The 20,373-nt window shown below is 40.6% G+C and overlaps 1 protein-coding gene across 4 annotated transcripts in view; it reads right to left on the reverse strand.

The window, feature by feature from the left end:
• LOC131684853 (uncharacterized) overlaps positions 1 to 20,373 on the reverse strand; it is a 28,135-nt gene that overhangs the window by 7,403 nt on the left and 359 nt on the right. The window contains exon 1 of one of the 4 annotated variants that reach the window (XM_058968069.1): positions 20,050 to 20,277. The exons of the other annotated variants lie outside the window; for them this stretch is intronic. Within the exon in view, the coding sequence (XP_058824052.1) occupies positions 20,050 to 20,057 (8 nt within the window). The 5' untranslated portion in view covers positions 20,058 to 20,277. Of the gene's footprint in view, positions 1 to 20,049; positions 20,278 to 20,373 lie in introns of those variants that run through there. 4 annotated transcript variants of the gene reach the window in all.

Consider the following 20,373-nt stretch of genomic DNA (forward strand, 5'->3'; position numbering starts at 1 on the left):
GGAGTGCGCCAATTATCGAGGAATATCGCTCCCCAATTCGGCGTACAAAATTATGTCACGTATTCTGTTCAACAGATTGAGGCAGTTGGTGGAGTATTTCGTCGGCGAATACCAAGGTGGTTTTCGTGAAGGCCGATCAACAACGGATCCTAGATAAATTCCGGGAATACAACTTGCAGACACACCATCTGTTTATTGATTTCAAAGCAGCGTACGATTCAGTGAAAAGATACGAGTTATGGCAGATAATGGTAGAACATGGTTTTCCGACGAAACTGATTAGGCTGATTCGAGCAACGCTGAATGAATCGAAATCAAGTGTTCAGGTTGCGGACGAGATTTCGACGTCCTTCGTAACCTTAGACGGATTGAAGCAGGGTGATGCGCTGTCAAACTTGCTGTTCAACATTGCTCTTGAAGGTGCCATCAGGAGAGCAGGCGTGCAAAGGAACGGTACCATCGTCACTCGGTCGCGCATATGCTCCTAGGATTTGCGGACGATATTGATATCATTGGAATCGACCGCCGAGCCGTGGAAGAGGCATTCGTGCCTTTTAAAAGGGAGACAGCAAGAATTGATCTCACAATGAACACCAGCAAGACGAAGTACATGATAGCTGGAAGAATACGTGGGTTCAATAGTGATGTTGGTGGTGAAGTGGCGATAGGTGGTGATACATTTGAAGTAGTGGAAGAATTTGTGTACCTTGGAACTCTAGTGACGTGCGATAATGATGTTACCCGCAAGGTGAAAAGGCGTCTTGCAGCTGCAAATAGGGCTTTTTACGGACTTGGTAGCCAGCAGAATTCCCGTAGTTTGCAGACGAAGACAAAATTCGCGTTGTACAAGACATCGATAGTTCCGGTTGCCTTGTACGGCCATGAAACGTGGACGTTAAAGGAAGTTGATCGTAGAGCGTTCGGTGTCTTCGAACGTAAGGTGCTGCGAACAATACTCGGCGGTAAAGAAGAAAATGGCATCTGGCGGCGTCGCATGAATCACGAGTTATACCAAGTATATAAAGGAATGGATATTGTCAAGCTAATAAAAAAACGGCAGGCTGCGGTGGGCTGGTCATGTGGCACGAATGCCGGAAGAACTATAGGTGAAGATAATATTCAGTAGAGAACCGGGAAGAGGACGATGACTCCGTGGCAGGCCGCGTACACGATGGCTGTTTGCAATAGAAGAGGACCTAACAGCACTCAATGTCCAGGGTGACTGGAAGAGATTGGCCCAGGACCGGGTCCAGTGGAGGAAAATTCTTCACTCGGCGTAGATTCAATGAAGCGAATTGTTGCCCATCAAGTAAGTAAGTATGGTGCCCAACGAACTCGAACCGTCGTCATCTGATCATAAGTACATCGTCTTTGATTATTTAATCGTTTCGCTAACTATCATCACATATTGTAATCCCAAATTTACAAATCTACGAATTGAGACCTCTAAGGGTTAGGCGACTAGGTTTCATGGGTATTTTCCAAACATTGAATCTCCAAATGGCTTGGATGAGGTCGCAGATAAAACAATCTCACTTGTATTTACTAGAATTATGCGTGCTTCTAGGCGAACTCCTTGGTGGAATACCGAACTTGTTCCACTCAAAAAGTTATGTACAAGAGCTTGGAATCGCAGATGAAGGGACGGATCGGAGAGGCCTTTAAGGCAACAAAGCATACAGAAAAGCCCTTCGATCATCTGAGCGAACTGGTTGGAAAAGCCTTGTGAATATCGCAAATGTCTCAAGTCTCAACGAGACTAGTAGATTAAATGAATACTCATCTGACGAAGATGAAGTACTCAATAACCTTTTTGACATACACTTTCCATATTATTTGGTTGTAACAACCGAATCGATCAAATGGACAATTAAAAGTTTTGCTCCGTGTAAGTAAAAAAAAAAGTCTCCGGGAAAAGATGGGATTATTCCAGTTCTACTTCAGAGGTTATGAACACTTCAAGTACATCCCGAAAAAAGTACTTGCTTGCAGTCAAGACACATTCTATTAGCGTTACCGAAAATAATGGAATAATTCATTGCCAAAGGTGATCGGGCAAAAGGCTTTAGTTTCGCCTTCTTCCTTCTCAAATCAGTCAAACGTTTAATCGACCACTGTGACCAAGTTCCTGAAGTTATGAATGATAAACCTCATATTCATGGAACTATTTGTGTTTTCTAAAAACCAGTTCGCCCCGAATATATACATGGCGTTACTATAGAATGTTTGGTTGGGTTACTGTTGTTGTTCCCTGGACATGTTCAGTTTTTGTTATGATTCTTGTTCATGATTTGGGAATACACAGTCGACAGTCAAACGTTGTTCATGATTTCAAGAACTTATTCGCGACTCATGATTATAAGATCTTAGTCGAGATGTTCGTAATTTCTATTCACGTTATCGTGATATTTTAATCATTAGTAGAGTGATCCATGTTCATGATTTCAGGATCTTTGTCGCGATTTTAAATAGTTTTGTCACGAGTTGTGTGATTTATGTTTATGATTTCAGGTTTTTAGTCGCGATTTTTATAACATCTGTTCATGTTATCGTGATATTTAGCCACGAATAGAGCAATTCATGTTCATGGTTTCAGGATCTTCGTCACGATTTTAGATATTTTTGTCACTAGTTGTGTGATTTGTGTTCATGGTTTCACGATCTTAGTCACGATTTAAGTAATGTCTGTTCATGTTATCATGATATTTTATTTTATTTTATTTTTTACTTTCAAAAAGTAATGTAACTAATGTTCATGATATCAGCAGTTTTATCATAGTATTCGTAAATTCTCTTCACCTTATCGTGATCTATTATTTTTTGGTTACTAACGTTTTTTTTTACCCGGAATAACGTGACAATATGAACTGAATCATTAAAATAAAACTCATTCGCGATAGCTGGTTCTGTGAACTATATCACGCACACTATTTTGGGTTCTCAGTGCAGTTTTCGTTTTCTGTCCGGTCATCACAATGAACCTTATCAAACGAATAACGATGTTCGAGGTCCTAATAATGTTTTTTCTATCTACTGTTCGGACCTATTACTGGTCGCTAGCAGCTGGGTATTTCATGAAAAAGTGCATGGAACAAAAATGATTTCACGAATAATACTCCAAATTTTGTGAAAGTATTCACGTAAAAATTTTATTACCATATTGCATGAAACAGTAAATGATTAAAGATATCTTCTAAATATCACAAGCACGCAAATAGATACTAGATAGATCGTAAATCATGTACTATGAACCATGAACAAGTTCACGAATACATGAATAATATTTTATGTTTTCGTAAACTTTTTCACGAAAACGAATGATAAGTTGTGACTATTATATTGGGTGTCATGGACCAGTTCACGAATACATGAATAATATTTTATGATTTCGTGAACTATTTCACGAAAACGAATGGTAAGTTGTGCCTATTATACTATCATGAACCGGTTCACGAATACTTAAAAAATATTTGCTGATTTTGTGAACCATTTCACGAGCACGGATATTGGATCGTGACTAATATATTAGGGATCATGAATTAGTTCACGAGGACTGAAACGATTCATGAATACAATTCCAAATTTCGTGAATTAGTTCACGATAAAATAGCCAGAATATTTTGATTTTGTGAACTAATGTTACTAGATCTATGAAAAAAATCATGAGTCAAGCTTTGGTTTTATGAATAATGTTCATAAAGTTGTGAACTAGTTCGCGTACTGCGAATCGAATTAGAAATAACTTGGCGAAAACCGTGACTGAAGTTCACAAAACAAAAACAAATATTTCCACTAATGAAAGTATTATGCATCCGTTACTTAAGGCAAATTGAACATAATTATAAACATAATTATGAAAGCCATAATTTTTGTTCATGGTTCTGTTTTCGTAACGTAAAAACGTGATTGTTCCATAGTTCACTTTATTCACGATTTTGGAAGCAGCACGAGGTCATGGAGTATCTTCAATGAAGATTCCCAAACAAAGACTTTTCTGCCGGATGTGAGTCCGAAAATGTCAATTAACCTGCTGCATTTTTCCAAGCACAATTTCAGTATTCTAGTCAGGGCACTGACTGGAAATTGCAAATTCAACTATCATTTGGCTACTATTCAACGTGCTGAGTATTATTCGTGTGATCTTTGTGAATCCGATTACGGAACTTCATATTATTTGATATGTAACTGCCCTGCAGTAATGCAGTTGCGCATCTGGATTTTTGGTTTTTGGTACAGAGAGCAGAAACTCAAGAGTATGCTATTGTCCCTAACCCTGATAATCTTCGAGGGTGTTGTCGTCCTGATATCTGAATATGCCCTCGGGAGTGTTGATATATCCGCTCAGCGAGAAGTGTTTTTTATTTCCTTGGGAGTGAACAATTCTTTCGTATATCTCTCGATAATTAATAGATCGTGAACTAGCTATTCTATCTAAATTTTTATTGAATCAAAGACACTTTATTTTAAAAATTTAGAGCAATTTTAATATTTTGCTTAAAAACTCGCAAAATAATGTTTATTTTTATATTGTTGTGCCAAAACCGCTCAGTATTTTTAACGAAAGAACATAACATAGCATACCGTTAGAAAAGTCTTTCATTCTACTTCTTTCTAGAATGACTTAAAAAATAAAATCGGCTGAAAAAAGAAGGCGTAGCAAATGTTTTAGTGCCAATTGTCTCGAAAAGTAGTTTTTTGCTATAAATCAGCGTATACCCTCGTATACAACATTTTCCAAACATTGTTTTGTTTTACATTTGATGTTACTAGATCACTTTAAACGTACATTGTTTGAGAGTTCTTTTCCTCCATACGAGATTTGATTCATGAAATTGTCATCCGACACAATTGTGGATTCAGTCTAACATCAAACGACCATGATTAACGAAAGACGTTCGTCGGACGGATTTTTCTGTTCGCAGAAAGATGGACCCACCTGTAAATTGCCAAACAAACATCTCACGAAAAGGCTAGTACAGATTAATTTTATCCAAATTGATGCCAGTTAGACACTAAATCCTAACAGTTCACATAACGTGTGTGAACGTCTAAAGCAAGTGACTGGTACCGAGTGATGTCTCGGTTAGCCAAACACAGAAGTTCTGTATCGCTGACGCAAGTTGGTGCCAGTTACTGAAGAATGGAACATGAAACATTAGAATCCAACTTTTTGAAGTTAGGTCTGGTGGTCTTAAGCGCAAATTGGTTAATCCATTTGTTTTCCTTTGGGAAAAACAGGTTGCATACTCGCAGGCGTTTGGCTGTCATGCCAAAGGTCAGCTCATTTCGCTATACTCGTTAGCGGCCCAAAGCTTCTGTGCTTGGCTAACCGAGACATCTCTCGGTACCAGCCAATTGCTTCAAGCGCTCACACACGTTATGTGAACTGTTGGGATTTAGTGTGGTGGCAAATAGATTAATGTCGGAAAATCGAGCGAATCTTAAATAATATACTGTGAACCTGTATTTAGAAGGCATGTATATCCTAACTAGCGCGGCAACGATTATCTTCGAATACAAATAATCGAACATTAATTTGGACACATATATTCCGTTTTACGAAAGGTTTTTGCCAATTTTCGATCTGAAATTAAAGTAGCATCTCAGTATTCAATGTGCTTATAGTTCACTAGTCCTAGAAACTTTTTTACAATTTACGAATAGAAAAAAGAACTCCTGACAGCTGTCCAAGGAAGTTATAAAATTTTGCTCGAAAATCGAGCACGAAACTGTGAAAAACGACAAAATGTTAACGAAGCTGGTATACTTTACGGACACTATACAATTGAAACTAAAAGGAATCTAAAATAACACAAACCACGCTATGCACGTATCAAGAACATATTCCCACGTGCCAGTTCTGTAATCAGACGGCACACCATGGAAAACCCTGCGCGGAAGCTACTAAGCAAAATGCATTTAACACAATCAAATCTAACCGACAAAATACGAAATTGGCACCTAACGCAAATCTTCAACAACTTCGGCTAAATCACCCGAATACGCACTCTAAAACCAATCAACAGGAAGAGATTAAACAAGATACATGTATAATCGTGGGCCGTAAGGCAAGCAAAAACATTCAACAGTTAGCATGGTCAAGTACGACAGATCGATAAAAAGTGAAGTACTCTTATCTAGTAGTTGGAGACCTTGCAAAAGGATCACCTTTGAGAAAAAAGATGTTAACAGAAAATCACAAACAGCATGCTTAAGATTCAACAAGCATAATTTTATATTATTGTATTTAATAGAAAAAATCTGCTCATTTCAGTTAACGCACCGAGCCGTCTCAAATAAACGATTAAAAAAACTTCGATAACATTTTATAATTTCATTAGATTATTGTAGAGAGAGAATATGTAGATTGTTTGTTTTAGACTAAATAGTAGTCTATCGTTTTTAATGTCCTGCCTAGAAAAAGGTAAACTAGCTCTATTGTACGATTTCATAGAAAAAGATACTGTTTATCAGCAAGACCATAAATACAGATTTATGTAGAAAAGTACAAAATTTATCAAATTTTATTAATTGATAAAGATTTCAATTTTTGTGTAGAAGTTCAGATTAGGACGAGTTTCTGGAAGGGTTAAATTGTAAAACGGAATCTTTTTCACTTGAAGTAATTGCGTAGATTTATTAGGGTACTTTGTTCTGGATTTAAAAATTGGTCGGAAATAAAAATTATTTAACTAAAATAACGAATTTGTTATGTGACAGCTCCGACTAAATAAATTAGGAGATGATGTATCCACTCGTCTTGTTAGTTAAGGAACAAACCTCAATAGGAACAATCAAATAACTTTGTCACTAACTTCTAGCGGAGGCTTCGAATATTTTGTTTTCGAAAAAAAAATTAAGACAAATAGAGAATATACTCCATCGATTGAGGGGAGGTTCTCATTCAAAACTTTCAAAAATCAGCAATTTTTTCTTAGCAGTTTTTGAAAGGTGTAAATATCTACTCTATTGTCTCAAACGGGTTTTTCGATCCGCGAGTCAAAAAAGTTTCTATAATCCATTGTTCGAAGCGGCGTCCTGGCCGCCATGGGACACTCTCGGCTCGAGACGTGCGCCTCAGGTAGAAACCTTTTCATGGCATCATGCACGTTTCCAAAATACTTCGCGTTGCGCTGTACATGTGTGCAGGTCTCGAGAGCGTATTTCACGGCGTGATCTGTAGAGGCATCGTAGACTAATCGTGAGTTATTGAATAACCACAGAAAGCGATGAAAAACGAAAAATTTTGGTTGAAATTGTTAAAGTCACATTTAATGAGCCATATTGAAATTGCAATTTTTATTTTTTTTATTTTGATGCATATTAACTCAAATTCGTGTTTACAACCAAATTCCAAAACCTTTTTTTCTCGATTTTGGCTGAAATACTACTCAGTTTTTAGGGGTAGTCCGCCATATCGGATCGGCCATTTTGAATTTCGAAAAACTGACTTCACATTCGTAATCAGCGATGTCCAAAACCCATAATTCCATGTAATTGTTCCAAAATAATGGCATTCTACCACGAATAATTCATCGAAAGTGTTCTCAAAACTTTAAATGCGTTTATCTGAAAATATGATTCTACAAAACTGCGTACAATCTCACTTGAAAACAGTTCAATTTAAAGATTTTATCTTTCGACCTCTCAAAAGAAAACCTTTTTCGTTGGAGGAATGACCTATAAAATCTACATTTTTTGTAATCACTATGTTTAGTGAAGCCCTAAAGTGGAAAAAACAGCCAAAAATCGAGTCTTTTTTGGCTGGAAAAAACAGCCAAAAAAAGTTTGAGATCGCACCATTACGTCAAATTTAAAGGTTTTTACCCGTTCTTATGTCATTCTCCCAATAAATTTAGTTTACCTTTAATAGTATGTTCACACTACAGAGTTAAAACACGTTATAATAATTAGCAACAAGAAAAATGTCGTCAAGATAGCGTTAAAACACGTTTTAACTCGTAGTGTGAACGTAGTATAATACTACGTTTACACTACGAGTTAAAACGTGTTTTAACGCTATCTTGATGGCATTTTTCTTGCTGCTAATTGTTATAACATGTTTTAACTCTGTAGTGTGAACATGGTATAAGTCTTATTAGTTTTGTGTTTCAGATCGATCCTGAGGCAGCAGGCTGTATGCAGTTTTTAAATTCCACGCGCACCCAACCTTATACAGAACGATACTACGGGCGCCATTTTGTTTTTTTTTCGTTTTGAAAAAAATTGTAAATGACGATGAAAACATAAGCTTTTTCAATACTAAAACTGTTTGCTTCTATGTTTTTTTCATTGTCCCACAAAAAAAATCCAAATTTTGGTTACTTTTTGGTCATTTGAATCTTAATCCCCTTGAAGTAAGAACTATTTAGATAGAATTCAAAACAAACAAAACAAATTGATGGAATATAGTGTAGAGTAGCGTGTGTTTGAGTTGGCTATGGCCAGCTGTACCGAGGGTGTGACTAACAACATCCCACAACATGAACTTGGCAGCGCTGTTCACAAGCACAACATCGTAGAATCTCAAGCGACACCCGCTAATCATAGCTCATTCAAACAGTTCATAAATGCTCCCAATATTAAAACAATCATATCAATTGAATGAAGCATTTATTTTATTCGTGTTTTCCCCTCTTTTTCAGTACTCTTCGAACCGACCGACATGCGCATCGCTTCAAAGCCCTTCACCGCATCAGCGGACAGCTCCAAAGTAATCCGCTTCATCACCCCTAATCTATACGAACTGCGAGATATAGCCAAAAATCTTGCCTACCCTAACACGATCCCGACCACCCAAGTGGACGATTTCGAAGATTTCAATGAGCTACTGAAAGAGATTCACCAATTAGCGTCGTTCGTCAATCAGCACGTTGATAACGTAATTGTCACACTGGGAAGCCACGGAGTGGCGATCATTCGTCGAGCATCCGAGTGGCATCCGTTTTTCGACGAAAGAGGCAACTATCTGCAGCCAGCGGCCGAAAAAAACAATTCGAAATCGAAGCTACGATTCTATCGCGGACACCATCTAGAAGCCATCGTGAACGTTTCCGGAGCAGGTGACAGTTTCGCCAGCGGGTTTATTGCCGCCATGTTGGACGGACAGCTGGAGCCAGTTTGTGTGAATGTAGGGTTTGAAGCCGCTTGCTGTGCTCTCGCGACCAAAGGAGCCGTAGCGGAGCGGTACTTCGATAGGAAACATTCCTGTTGGCAGTCGACGCTTGATTTTATCACAATCGAATGAAAGGTAAATGCGGGTACCGTACTGGTAGTTAGTTACTTTTTGACGGGTTAATTTTTATCACACTTTTCCCAGATGGGAACAAACAACTGTTTAGTTTGTTAGGTATTTTTTTCACAGCACATAAATATATTTCTATTTACTAGACTTCCGATAGCTAAAACAAACGGTTCAATGGGTGACACCGACAACAATAGGGTAATTAAAGTTGCATTATCTTTTGACCACAATAATATCTTCGGTTGCATCGTACTTTATTCGATGACTGTCCCTGACTGCTACGGGGGCTTACTTCAATGCGGCTTATATCGCGGGACGGTTTCAGACGTCGTGTGTACAGTTACGAGAATTTTATTTTTTCATTAAATCAAATTAATATTGATTTCAATATTGAAATTAATATTGGCTTCATACTGTTTTTGTATTTCAATATCATGCTATTGAAAAATACGACAAAATTAAGAGATCGTGGAAAACATTAGTCTGCCTATTTCGGGCACAGCCATCACTATGAAGCACCGAAATATTTCCATCAAACGTTGTTTCTAGAAGAGGAGAATAGCGTAGTTGCTAAATCGATTGCCTTGTCTGCAGCTCACCTGGGTTTGATTCCCAACCCCGCACATAAAGTTAGAGATTTATCTGTTACCTGTTTTGGGACGTTACATATAGAAAGGAAGCTGTTAAGAGAGTATTTAATTTTACGTTAGATTTTCAGCCAGATAAACTGATCGGGCAGCTTAATACACACAAGGCATATGATAAACATAATTGCAAAATGCGTGGACACGTATGTTTATATTCAGTAATCAATTTCTTTTTGTGCAAGAAAGTACTATACTTTTTTACTATAATGTTGTTCACTACGCTGCTTCAGGAGCGTTTATAAAATTATGGTATAATGGAAATTGTGTTATATATCAGGCTCGTTTGTGTCAACGGGAGACACAGAATTGATAATCTTCTGATCAAAAAACCGTTCATATTTATTGCTGTAAGTTGTCGTGATGAGATTTTTTACTTCTATCTCAGTTATTGGGATGATTTTATTTTACGTGGATGCCTCTTTTGCCATGGCTTCTGGAAAATTACTAGATAAAACGTTCTATAGTGACATAACCGGGAGCTCTAGTGATCTGGAGGAACTCACTCTCTTCTAGGATCTGAACCATACATACGCGATCATTCAAGAATACACGTAAATATGCGAATAGCCACATAGGTTCTAAAATCGAATTTATACACGCGAAGTTACGTACACGCTAGCATACGCGACAAACACGTTAACATACAAACGCTTGAGCCCTTCGCGATGATTCACGCATACCTACGCTTTCGATCTTGCAAACAGGATAACACCCGGTTACTAATTGAACGTTTCAGCACTTATAAATTTACAAAGGCGGTCTCAAGAATGACCCTAGAAACGCTCGTGTTCGCGCAATAATGAATTGGTTACGCCCGGAAGTGCTTTCTCTTGGCCCTAGCAGCCTAGGTCCATGCCCTCAACTGGACCAATCAGAAAAAAAATGACGCTCATATCCACTCGACAATACGTTCAATGGCGACATGACCGCGAGCTCTAGTGATAGAGTTGATAGTGATAGAGAGCTTACTCTTTTCTAGCATCTGAACCATACACTGAAAATTAAGTATTAGATTCCCGGTCCGCACGATCATCCAAGAACACACGCAAATATGCGAATGGACACCCGGTTTCAAAATCGAATTTATACATGCGAAGTTACACGTTAGCACTCGCGACATACAAACGTCCACGTGACAAACAAACGCTCACGCGATCGAACACGAGTCGCCGGGAAATTCTAAGCTTGCTCATATGACCCTATTCCATGCTTCTTTAAACTTTCTTCCTTCAACTCCTTGCTCTCCCTTAAGTACTATGGCTCTTAGTATTGAAAAATATTCCACACCTTCCAGTCCCTTGCTAATTAAATGACGTTACAATATAAAAAAGAACCCGATAACGATAACATACAAACGCCCAAGTCCTTCGCGATGGCACATAAAGATGAACCTAGAATCGCGAACCCAGCTCTACAGCTCCAGTAGGACAACTCTCGAAAAAGAAAGAAAGAAAAACAAAATTTAAAATATCTGTGAGAATCGTATTCTGTGATAAAATTATGTTTTTGTCTACCAGTTAGTATGAAATTTAGAAACAGGTTTAAAGCTGTGGCAAGAAAAACATTTTTATCAACTACTAAAAATTTTTTTTTAAATGAAACTACAAAGTTTTAGTTTTTAGTTAAATGAAATTTATATTGAAAAATTCACAATTTTTTATTCAGCGTTTGATTTTTTTTGCGAAGAAGAGATTATTCGCTGTAATTTTTTCTCGGAGTATTTTGCTATACAAAATACAGATCTCGAGCAACATTTTTTTTGAAAACGATGCCTGCAAAAACTCTCAGGCCCTTTCAAAGTATTGCTCTTGAATCAAAATGCTTTGCTTGGCTGTGCAAAATGCCCAGAACCCATGCTGGTAAAACGTCTAATGTTTCATCTACATCGAAGATTTTAAAGATTTTTGAATGAATCTTAGAGAAATTATTATATTGTAGAATCTGCCGGAAAGTACCGATTTGAACAACACTCGCTGTATCCAGTATATTTTCTACTTCAGTTCGAATCAACTAAACGAACGAAAAAAGTTATCTCATATCCGGCTTGCACTGTCTGAAGAACAAAGGAAACTGTAACTTCAATTCTTGCCGAAGTGAGCGTTTAGTATCGAGATGTGTGAATATGAAGAACAACAGTGGAACTCTGGTCAAAGAACGTGATTTCGAGCCTTTTTGTATTAGCCCGAGTTTTTGGAATATTTACATACAGATTTCATAGCATAGTCTTTATCCAATACCATCATGTCAGGAATTCAATAATGATAATTTTCGATAGATTACGCCAGGCATATAAAATCATTTTGCAGAACAATCTACAACATGTCGCTTATCGTGACGCATTAGAATCAAATTCAATATCCTCATGTTTATGGATAAAGGCAAAATCGAGATTCAATTGCATGATATGGCACCTCGAACTTGCGATACGGTGTATAAAAGTGTCACTCTACAGAAAAGTGGAATCGTTACAAAGAATACAGCTTGAGCTTGAGCTTGTGCGACCACCCCTGGCTGCTACTCCATTATCGACCGGGACTAGCTGAAGTTGCACAGGGAATCAGTAGATAATTATGCTTGGGATTAGCGAAATATCTTTCAATGTGCAACTCCTGGTAATCCTAAAGTGTTTCTGATCAATACCGACGCCGGCCAGGACCGAACGAAGATCGCGGAAGGAAAGGGAAGGAATTGTTAGTCCGATATCTGCTTTTGCTAGAGGCCGTATATACTACTGCGCACTCCACAAGTATCACGGGACGAGGATATTTTTGTTAGTAGAGTATAGAAGTTGGCAATACATCTTCTTTACCGACGCCAGAGAGGTGACTCCACTACCTGGACTAGATATCGATCCACCAATTTCATGGACCGCGGACCAACGGCTTTACTTCCCTTCTCAACGACCTCGGCTGGAATTGAACCCAAGCCAACTGGAATGAGTGGCGGTCACGCTTACCACTCAACCACCGGCGCCGTCAGGAATCGTTACAAAGAATACATGGAAAAAACTAATTATTCCTAGATATTTCCACAGCGATTACGCGGTAAGATTGCGTCCTTCCTACCTGATCCGACAATACAAAACACAAGACAGTACCATTCTACAAATAACGCTTTGCAGTTATCAAAGAGAGATTCCTACCTCCCCATTATATGATGAAACGGCTCACTACCATAAACCGTAAGCAGCATTCGTTAAGAAAAACTCATCTCCGACAGTCAATACCAATGCACAGTCTTCAATACAGCCGCCAACTTTGTGACAGTTGTTCAGGCAATAACCGCAGTTGCAAAACTGTGTGCAATACCTCCAAATCAAAAGCCAGAGTTTTCAATTAGGACGAAAATTCCAAAAAAGACGAATCCACATCTGTGATTTGTATTGGCCTGAACTAAGAAAGAAGACCCACCCGCGATCTTAATCTATTGTAGAAATTAATACCTCCAAGATGAAGTCCCGCTACGAAAAAGAATTTCCATGTACCATAGCAAGTTGCGTGTACTTTTTTACCGCAGCAAACCAGAGATTCTGTGCTTGCATCTTCTACCTCACTTATGGTTTTTTGGACTTGGGGTCTAACCGGTTGTAATACGGCGGCATTTACTGATGAGATGAATTCTAATTTTAGTTTTAATCCGTCGATTTGTATAGCATTCTCCCGGGCCCCGTGGTGGTGGATGAACGCTATGTGGGAAGCTGAGCTGCAAGCAACCGGGCGGGTCATAGATGGTGGATAATGCTTAGTCGCGATAGCAACTGGTTGTGATTCGTGACTTGAACCAGTAGCGGGGGCTGACTGTGGGTGTGGTAGAACGAGGTAGTGGACCCTACACGTTCTAGGCCTAAATACCACATAATATGTCCTAAAGCAGCCCTGACAAGGCGAGCCAGCGCCGCCTTTAAATAAGCACTTAGCCCAAATCTCTCTCCTCCCGTGATCCTTCAGCGTTACTGCAAGGTTGGAGCCGCCCATGAAAATAGCATGCTCAGGAAGTTAAAAATAAATTTCGGATGGACAAAATTGGCACAGACGTACGCAACGGAAACGGACAAGAGACTGGAAACTTGGGACATGGAACTGCAGGTCGCTTAACTTTATCGGGAGCACTCGCATACTTGCCGATATAGTGAAAGACCGCAAGTTCGACAATGGGGCGCTGCAGGAGGTGTGTTGGAAGGGGTCTACGGTGCGGGTCTTTCGCGGGAACCACACCATCTACCAGAGCTGCGGCAATACACACGAGCTGGGAACAGCTTTTATGGTGGTGGGGGAGATGAAAAAGCGTGTGATCGGATGGTGGCCGGTCAGCGACAGAATGTGAAGGTTGAGGATCAAGGGCCGGTTCTTCAACATCAGCATTATTAACGTGCATAGTCCCCACCTCGGAAGCAGCGATGACGACAAGGACGAATTCTACGCGCAGCTGGAGCGTGAATACGATCGCTGCCCAAGACACGATGTCAAGATCGTCATCGGCGACCTTAATACTCAGGTTGGCCAGGAGGTGGAATACAGACCGGTAATAGGCAGGTTCAGCGCCTACCAGCAGACGAACGAGAACGGGCTAAAACTAATCGATTTCGTCACCTTCAAGAACATGGCCATTCTTCCAGCAACGATACACCTGGAGATCACCGCAACAAACAGAGACGCAAATTGATCATGTTCTGATTGATGGACGGCACTTCTCGGACATTATCGACCTAAGAACATATCGGGGCGCCAGTATCGACTCGGACCACTATCTGGTGATGGTTAAACTGCGTCCAAAACTATCCGTAGTGAACAGTGTAAGATACCGGCGCCTGCCGCGGTATAACCTGGACCGACTGAGGGAATCCAACGTCGCGACAACGTACTTGCAGCATCTTGAAGCAGCGCTGCCACCGGAGGAGAAGCTCATCGATGTTCCCCATGCTGGACCAGGATTAAAGCAGCCATAAGGATCACTGCGGAGAGCGTCCTGGGATACGTACAGAGGAGTGGCCGGAACGATTGGTTCGATGACGAGTGCCAAGAGATATTGGACGAGAAGAATGCAGCACGCGCTGCGATGTTGCTTCAAGCCACTCGTCAGAACGTGGAGTCATATCGACGGAAGCAAAAACAGCAGACTCGTCTTTTTCTGGACAAAAAGCGCCGCCTGGAAGAGTCTGAGAGAGAGGTGATGGAGCTGCTGTATCGTTCTCAAGAAATGCGGGCGTTCTTCAAGAAGCGGAATGACTGTCGCAACGGTTTTGTGCTGCGGGCCAAAATGTGTAGAGACAAGGAAGGTGGCATCTTGACGGACGAACGTGAGGTGGTCGAAAGGTGGAGACAGTACTACAATGAACATCTGAATGGGCGTTCGAGGAGGACGATTATGTCAGTGTCGCAACTGACGGGGATGTACTGGCGCCCACTATGAATGAGGTTAACGAGGCTATTCAACAGCTCAAGAACAACAAGGCAGCTGGTAAGGATGGTCTAGGAGCGGAACTCTTCAAGGTGGGTCCGGAGAAACTGACGGACAGCATGCAAAGAATAATCGAAAGAATCTGGGACAGAGAACAGCTACCGGAGGAGTGGAAGTAAGGGGTCATCACCCCGATATACAAGAAAGGCGACAAATTGGACTGTGAAAACTACAGAGCGATCACAGTGACAAATGCCGCTTACAAACTGCTATCCCAGATTCTGTTCCGGATCACCGCTGGTAAATGCATTTATCGGGAGTTATCAGGCCGGTTTCATCACCGGCAGATCAACAAACGACCAAATCTTCACTATACGGCAAACCCTCCAAAAATGCCGTGAATACCAGGTTCCGACACATCACCTGTTCATCGACCGTGGACCGTGTAGAGCTATGGAAAATGATGGACGAGAACGGCATCCCTGGGAAGCTGACAAGACTGATTAAGGCTACGATGGATGGTGTAAGGTGTTGTGTCAAAGATTCGGGCGGCCTCTCGGGTCCGTTTGAAACACGCAGGGGACTAAGACAAGGCGATGGGTTGTCCTGCCTGCTGTTCAATATATATCGCTGGAAGGTGTAATGCGACGAGCGAGGTTCAACATGATGGGCACGATTTTCACGAGATCCGGACAGTTCGTGTGCTTCGCTGACGACGTGGACATAATCGGTAGAAACAAGGAGACGGTAGCAGATCTGTATACCCGACTGAAGCGCGAAGCAGCACGAGTAGGACTGAAGATAAATGTGTCTAAGACGAAGTACATGCTGGCTGGCGGAACCGATCGCGATAGGGAACGCTTGGGCTGTAGTAATACGATCACGGCGACGAGTTCGAGGTGGTTGACGAGTTCATCTATCTAGGTTAATTGGTGACTGCGGACAATAACACCAGCCGGAAGATCAGAAGACGTATTAACTGTGGAAGTCGTGCTTACTATGGGCTCCACAAAACTTTGAGACCCAGGAAGCTTCACCACCGCACGAAATGCGCCATGTACAACACACTGATTAGACCGGTAGTTCTCTACGGGCACGAAACGTGGACATGCTCGAGGAGGATCTGCAAGCACTGGAAGTCTTCGAAAGAAGGGTGCTGAGAACGATCTTCGGTGGTATGCAGGAGGATGGCGTGTGCAGGAGAAGGATGAACCACGAACTTGCGCGACTCTATGGTGGGCCAAGTATCCTGAAAGTAGCTCAAGCTGGAAGGGTACGGTGGGCGGGGTATGTTGTGAGGATGCCGGACAACAACCCCACCAAGTTGGTTTTCACCTCCAACCCGGCAGGTACAAGACGGAGAGGAGTACAGCGTTCCCGGTGGCTGGACCAAGTGGAGCAGAACCTGGCGAGTATCGGGCACCTGAGAGGTTGGAGACAACCAGCTACTGACCGAGGAACGTGGCGGAATATTGTGGAACAGATTAAATCATGTTAATATGATGTATAATCAGGAAATATAATATTGTATAGCATTCTGATAATACGTACACCAGCACATTCAACAGGGCATAACTTTTTTACCATTGCGTAAAAATCAACCAAATTTTGCACACTTTCTTATTGATGTGTATTATTTACATGATGTCAAACTCGAAGTCGTGTTTTTCGATTCAATGAAAATGGAGGTGAACCAACGCGAGTCGAGAGAACAAATTCTTTCCAAACACCTGGAATTTCCTGACCTGTCGCACCGGCAGTTGGGAAAAATGTTGAACATTCACCATTCAACCGTCTCCAGAGTGTTGAAGCGGTTTCAGGAGCGGTTGACGTTGGACCACGGCAAAGGAGCTGGAAGAAAACCGGGACCGGAGAACAAAAAGACGGAGGGAAAGGTGAAGCGGATGATTAAAGCAAATCACAAAGTCTCATGCCGTGATTTGGCTACAAAGATCGGCATGTCGCAGAGCTACGTCCAGAATGCAAAGAAGAGAGCTGGACTACATACATACAAGGTACAGAACTTCCCAAACCGCGATGAGCGGCAACAATCGACGGCTAAAACTCGGGCACGGAAGCTCTACGAGAAGATGCTGACAAAATATGGCTGCTGTGTGATGGACGACGAAACGTATATAAAAGCCGATTTTAAGCAAATTCCGGGGTTGGAGTTTTTCACCGGCAAGAGCAAGTTCTATGTGGACGACAAATTTAAGAAGACGAAAATGTCGAAGTTCGCCTCCAAATATCTCATTTGGCAGGCCATCTGCCCTTGCGGACTGAGGAGTGAGCCTTTCGTGACAAAGGGCACAGTAAATGGCGAGATCTACAAATCTGAGTGCCTCCAGCAGCACGACGAAGCTCCGCTATTTTGGCCAGATTTGGCATCATGCCACTATTCTAAAAGTGTCCTGGAGTGGTATGAGGCCAATTCTGTCCATTTTGTTCCAAAGGAAATGAATCCGCCAAACTGTCCGGAGCTGCGCCCGGTGGAGCAGTACTGGGCAATGATGAAGCGGGAACTTCGGAAGAGCAAGAAGACAGTCAAAGACGAGAAGGACATGTTAAGAAAATGGAAAAAAAAAACTGAGAAACTGGTACCGGATGACACTGTAAAGACTTTGATGAAGGGCATCAAGCGAAAATGCGTTCAATTTAACACTCAAGGCTCAATCGATTAACTTTTCTTTTGATTTGATTTGATTGAAGTAAATATATGTATAAAACTACCCTAAAATTTTGGTTTGATTTTAAACATTATAAGAAAATTGGCATGACATTTTCTATGTCGCAATAATTTCGTGTTCGCCCTTAGAATATATCCTCTTTATTCCAAGATTCCAAGAGTTTCAGGCCTTTGGTCTCTTCATTCAGATCCTAATCAAATTTCATAATTCCGGGATCGGTTGGTGTTTAGTGGATCATTTTGAATCCAATGTTCTAAGCAACATAACAGTCTATTATAATTTCGATCGGAGTACCTACTTTTCTACAAACCCAAATAATTTCTAAGAACCTTCCTGCATGGCAAGAACTTGCAGTTCGTTGTGAAATTGACATGACAAATGTTAAATAGAAACCAATTTTTCAGGATAGTTTAAAAGCATAATTCGAAGAATGAAACGATGTCTCGGAATGGTCGAACTAGACTTTGATGGTAAACTAAATATAGTTTGGTTCCATAAATACACACTACTATTTAAATAACAAATGTACGTGGAGGAAACCGATCCCGAGCAAACGGAAAGCCCATAATACCCCCATGCTTATGGGGCTTAACATGGGTGTTTGAAATGGGTTCAACCCATGAAAACACCATTACCATGGTCCGTTAGATCCCATAAAAAATACCATATGTTGGTGTATTTATGGGTTATTGAGACCATTTTATGGTGTCTTGATGATTGGCAATTTTGGCACAGACCATGTTTAAGGTCTTTTCAAGTGGCTATGTGATGTTTGAACCCATGAGCATTTGCTCGGGATCAGAACACTATCACAGAAACTCTGACGTATAGTTACTGTGCTCCATCACTTACATTGAATTCAGAAAATATTTCGATTATAGAGGTTTAAACATTAGGGCCATTTTCTTCTTTTTTCGGGTTAGAAAAACCTTTGTTTTTGACAAAATTGTAGACGCTAAAATTGTCCATAAGATTGTCACTTTTAGTGTTGCTCGAATCCCTATAGCTCCACCTAGTAGAAAAAATGTCAACTAGTATCATTTTAATGCAAAACCTTTAAAATAAAAAGTTGAGATGCTGTTTATTTAAATAAAGCTATTTACTAAACATTGCGTGATTCCTTATCACACTATTTTCGTTGTCACATGACATGTTTTATGCAATAATTACAGTCTATAATGTTAAGCAATCAGGTCAAGTAAATCGTCGATTTGATTCAAAAAACAACAAAAAAAAACATTCGAAAGTAAAGCAAACTGCATACTCGAAAATAGGATAGGCCTAAGGTGAGCTACAGAAAAATAATCAATATGTAATTTAGTCCATGTATAATTCAACCTTTTTTTCTTTCAAGCACCCTTTCCTGTACGCTAGACCATACGCTGATAGTGGATGGGATTCTTTCGTGCCAAGGGCCTCGGATTCAGCAAAGGCGACTTTGAGGTCACGCGTGCAAAAGTCCAATGCTTTATACTAGAAAATGATTATACATAATGCACCTATACCTGCAATGCTGTTTCTATAAACTGTTTAAAATAATAGTACTATTATCAATCAGAGATCGCGAGCTATTTTGATATAACATGAGATTCCTTATCTGCCATCGCGAATCAGGAAACACGGTTGTGTAAGCTGCATCGCAGCACACGTCAGAACTAGGCGGCACCGATCGATTTGTTGGTCAACAATTTGATGACCTGTTCACCGTTCGTCTTGTCACGGTGAACATATTGTATAACAATCGTATCGAGAAGAGCAATCACCGAGTCAGATCTACACGATCAACCGCCGGCACCGTGCGCACCCCAGTACACGAGACACTTTCCAGTGGAACCAATTAGGGGAGCACTACGACCTAATGAATAATGTGTCATTCACTTAATAAATGTCTCGCGGGAAACAGTACAGTTACTCATAGGTTTTGGTGCACTTGAAGTTATTGTCGTTTTAGAACTGTAAACACCTTCTCAACTTGCTGGATACCACAATTCTCATACTAACACAACAACACGAAGTTACTCATCCGATCACTTGCTTGTGAAGATGTTCTCTATGCTTTTACAACCGGAGTTACCTCACCATAAATTTCCTCCGACATTCGAGACTTGCTGCGATTGAAAGTGATTCAGCTCCCTCTGCCAATGAATTACTTGGTTCGCCTACTCTCTGTTTTTAACTGTAATTCGTTGAACGCTCAATTTTTGCCGAACCAAATCGCCAAATGTTGCAGTATTCCTATTGGAAACACCTTATTTCAGCACAGTTCCAAATTGACACGCATCTACGCACTTGTGTAACAACCTCACGAGAAAGGGAAAGCACACGATAAAACAAAAATGACGCTGTAGATAATGAACCTATTCAGCGAGGTGCCACCGCCATTTTCCGACCTTTGATT

The sequence above is a fragment of the Topomyia yanbarensis genome, chromosome 2 (genome assembly GCF_030247195.1).
Source record: "Topomyia yanbarensis strain Yona2022 chromosome 2, ASM3024719v1, whole genome shotgun sequence".
NCBI classification, from domain to species: domain Eukaryota; kingdom Metazoa; phylum Arthropoda; class Insecta; order Diptera; family Culicidae; genus Topomyia; species Topomyia yanbarensis.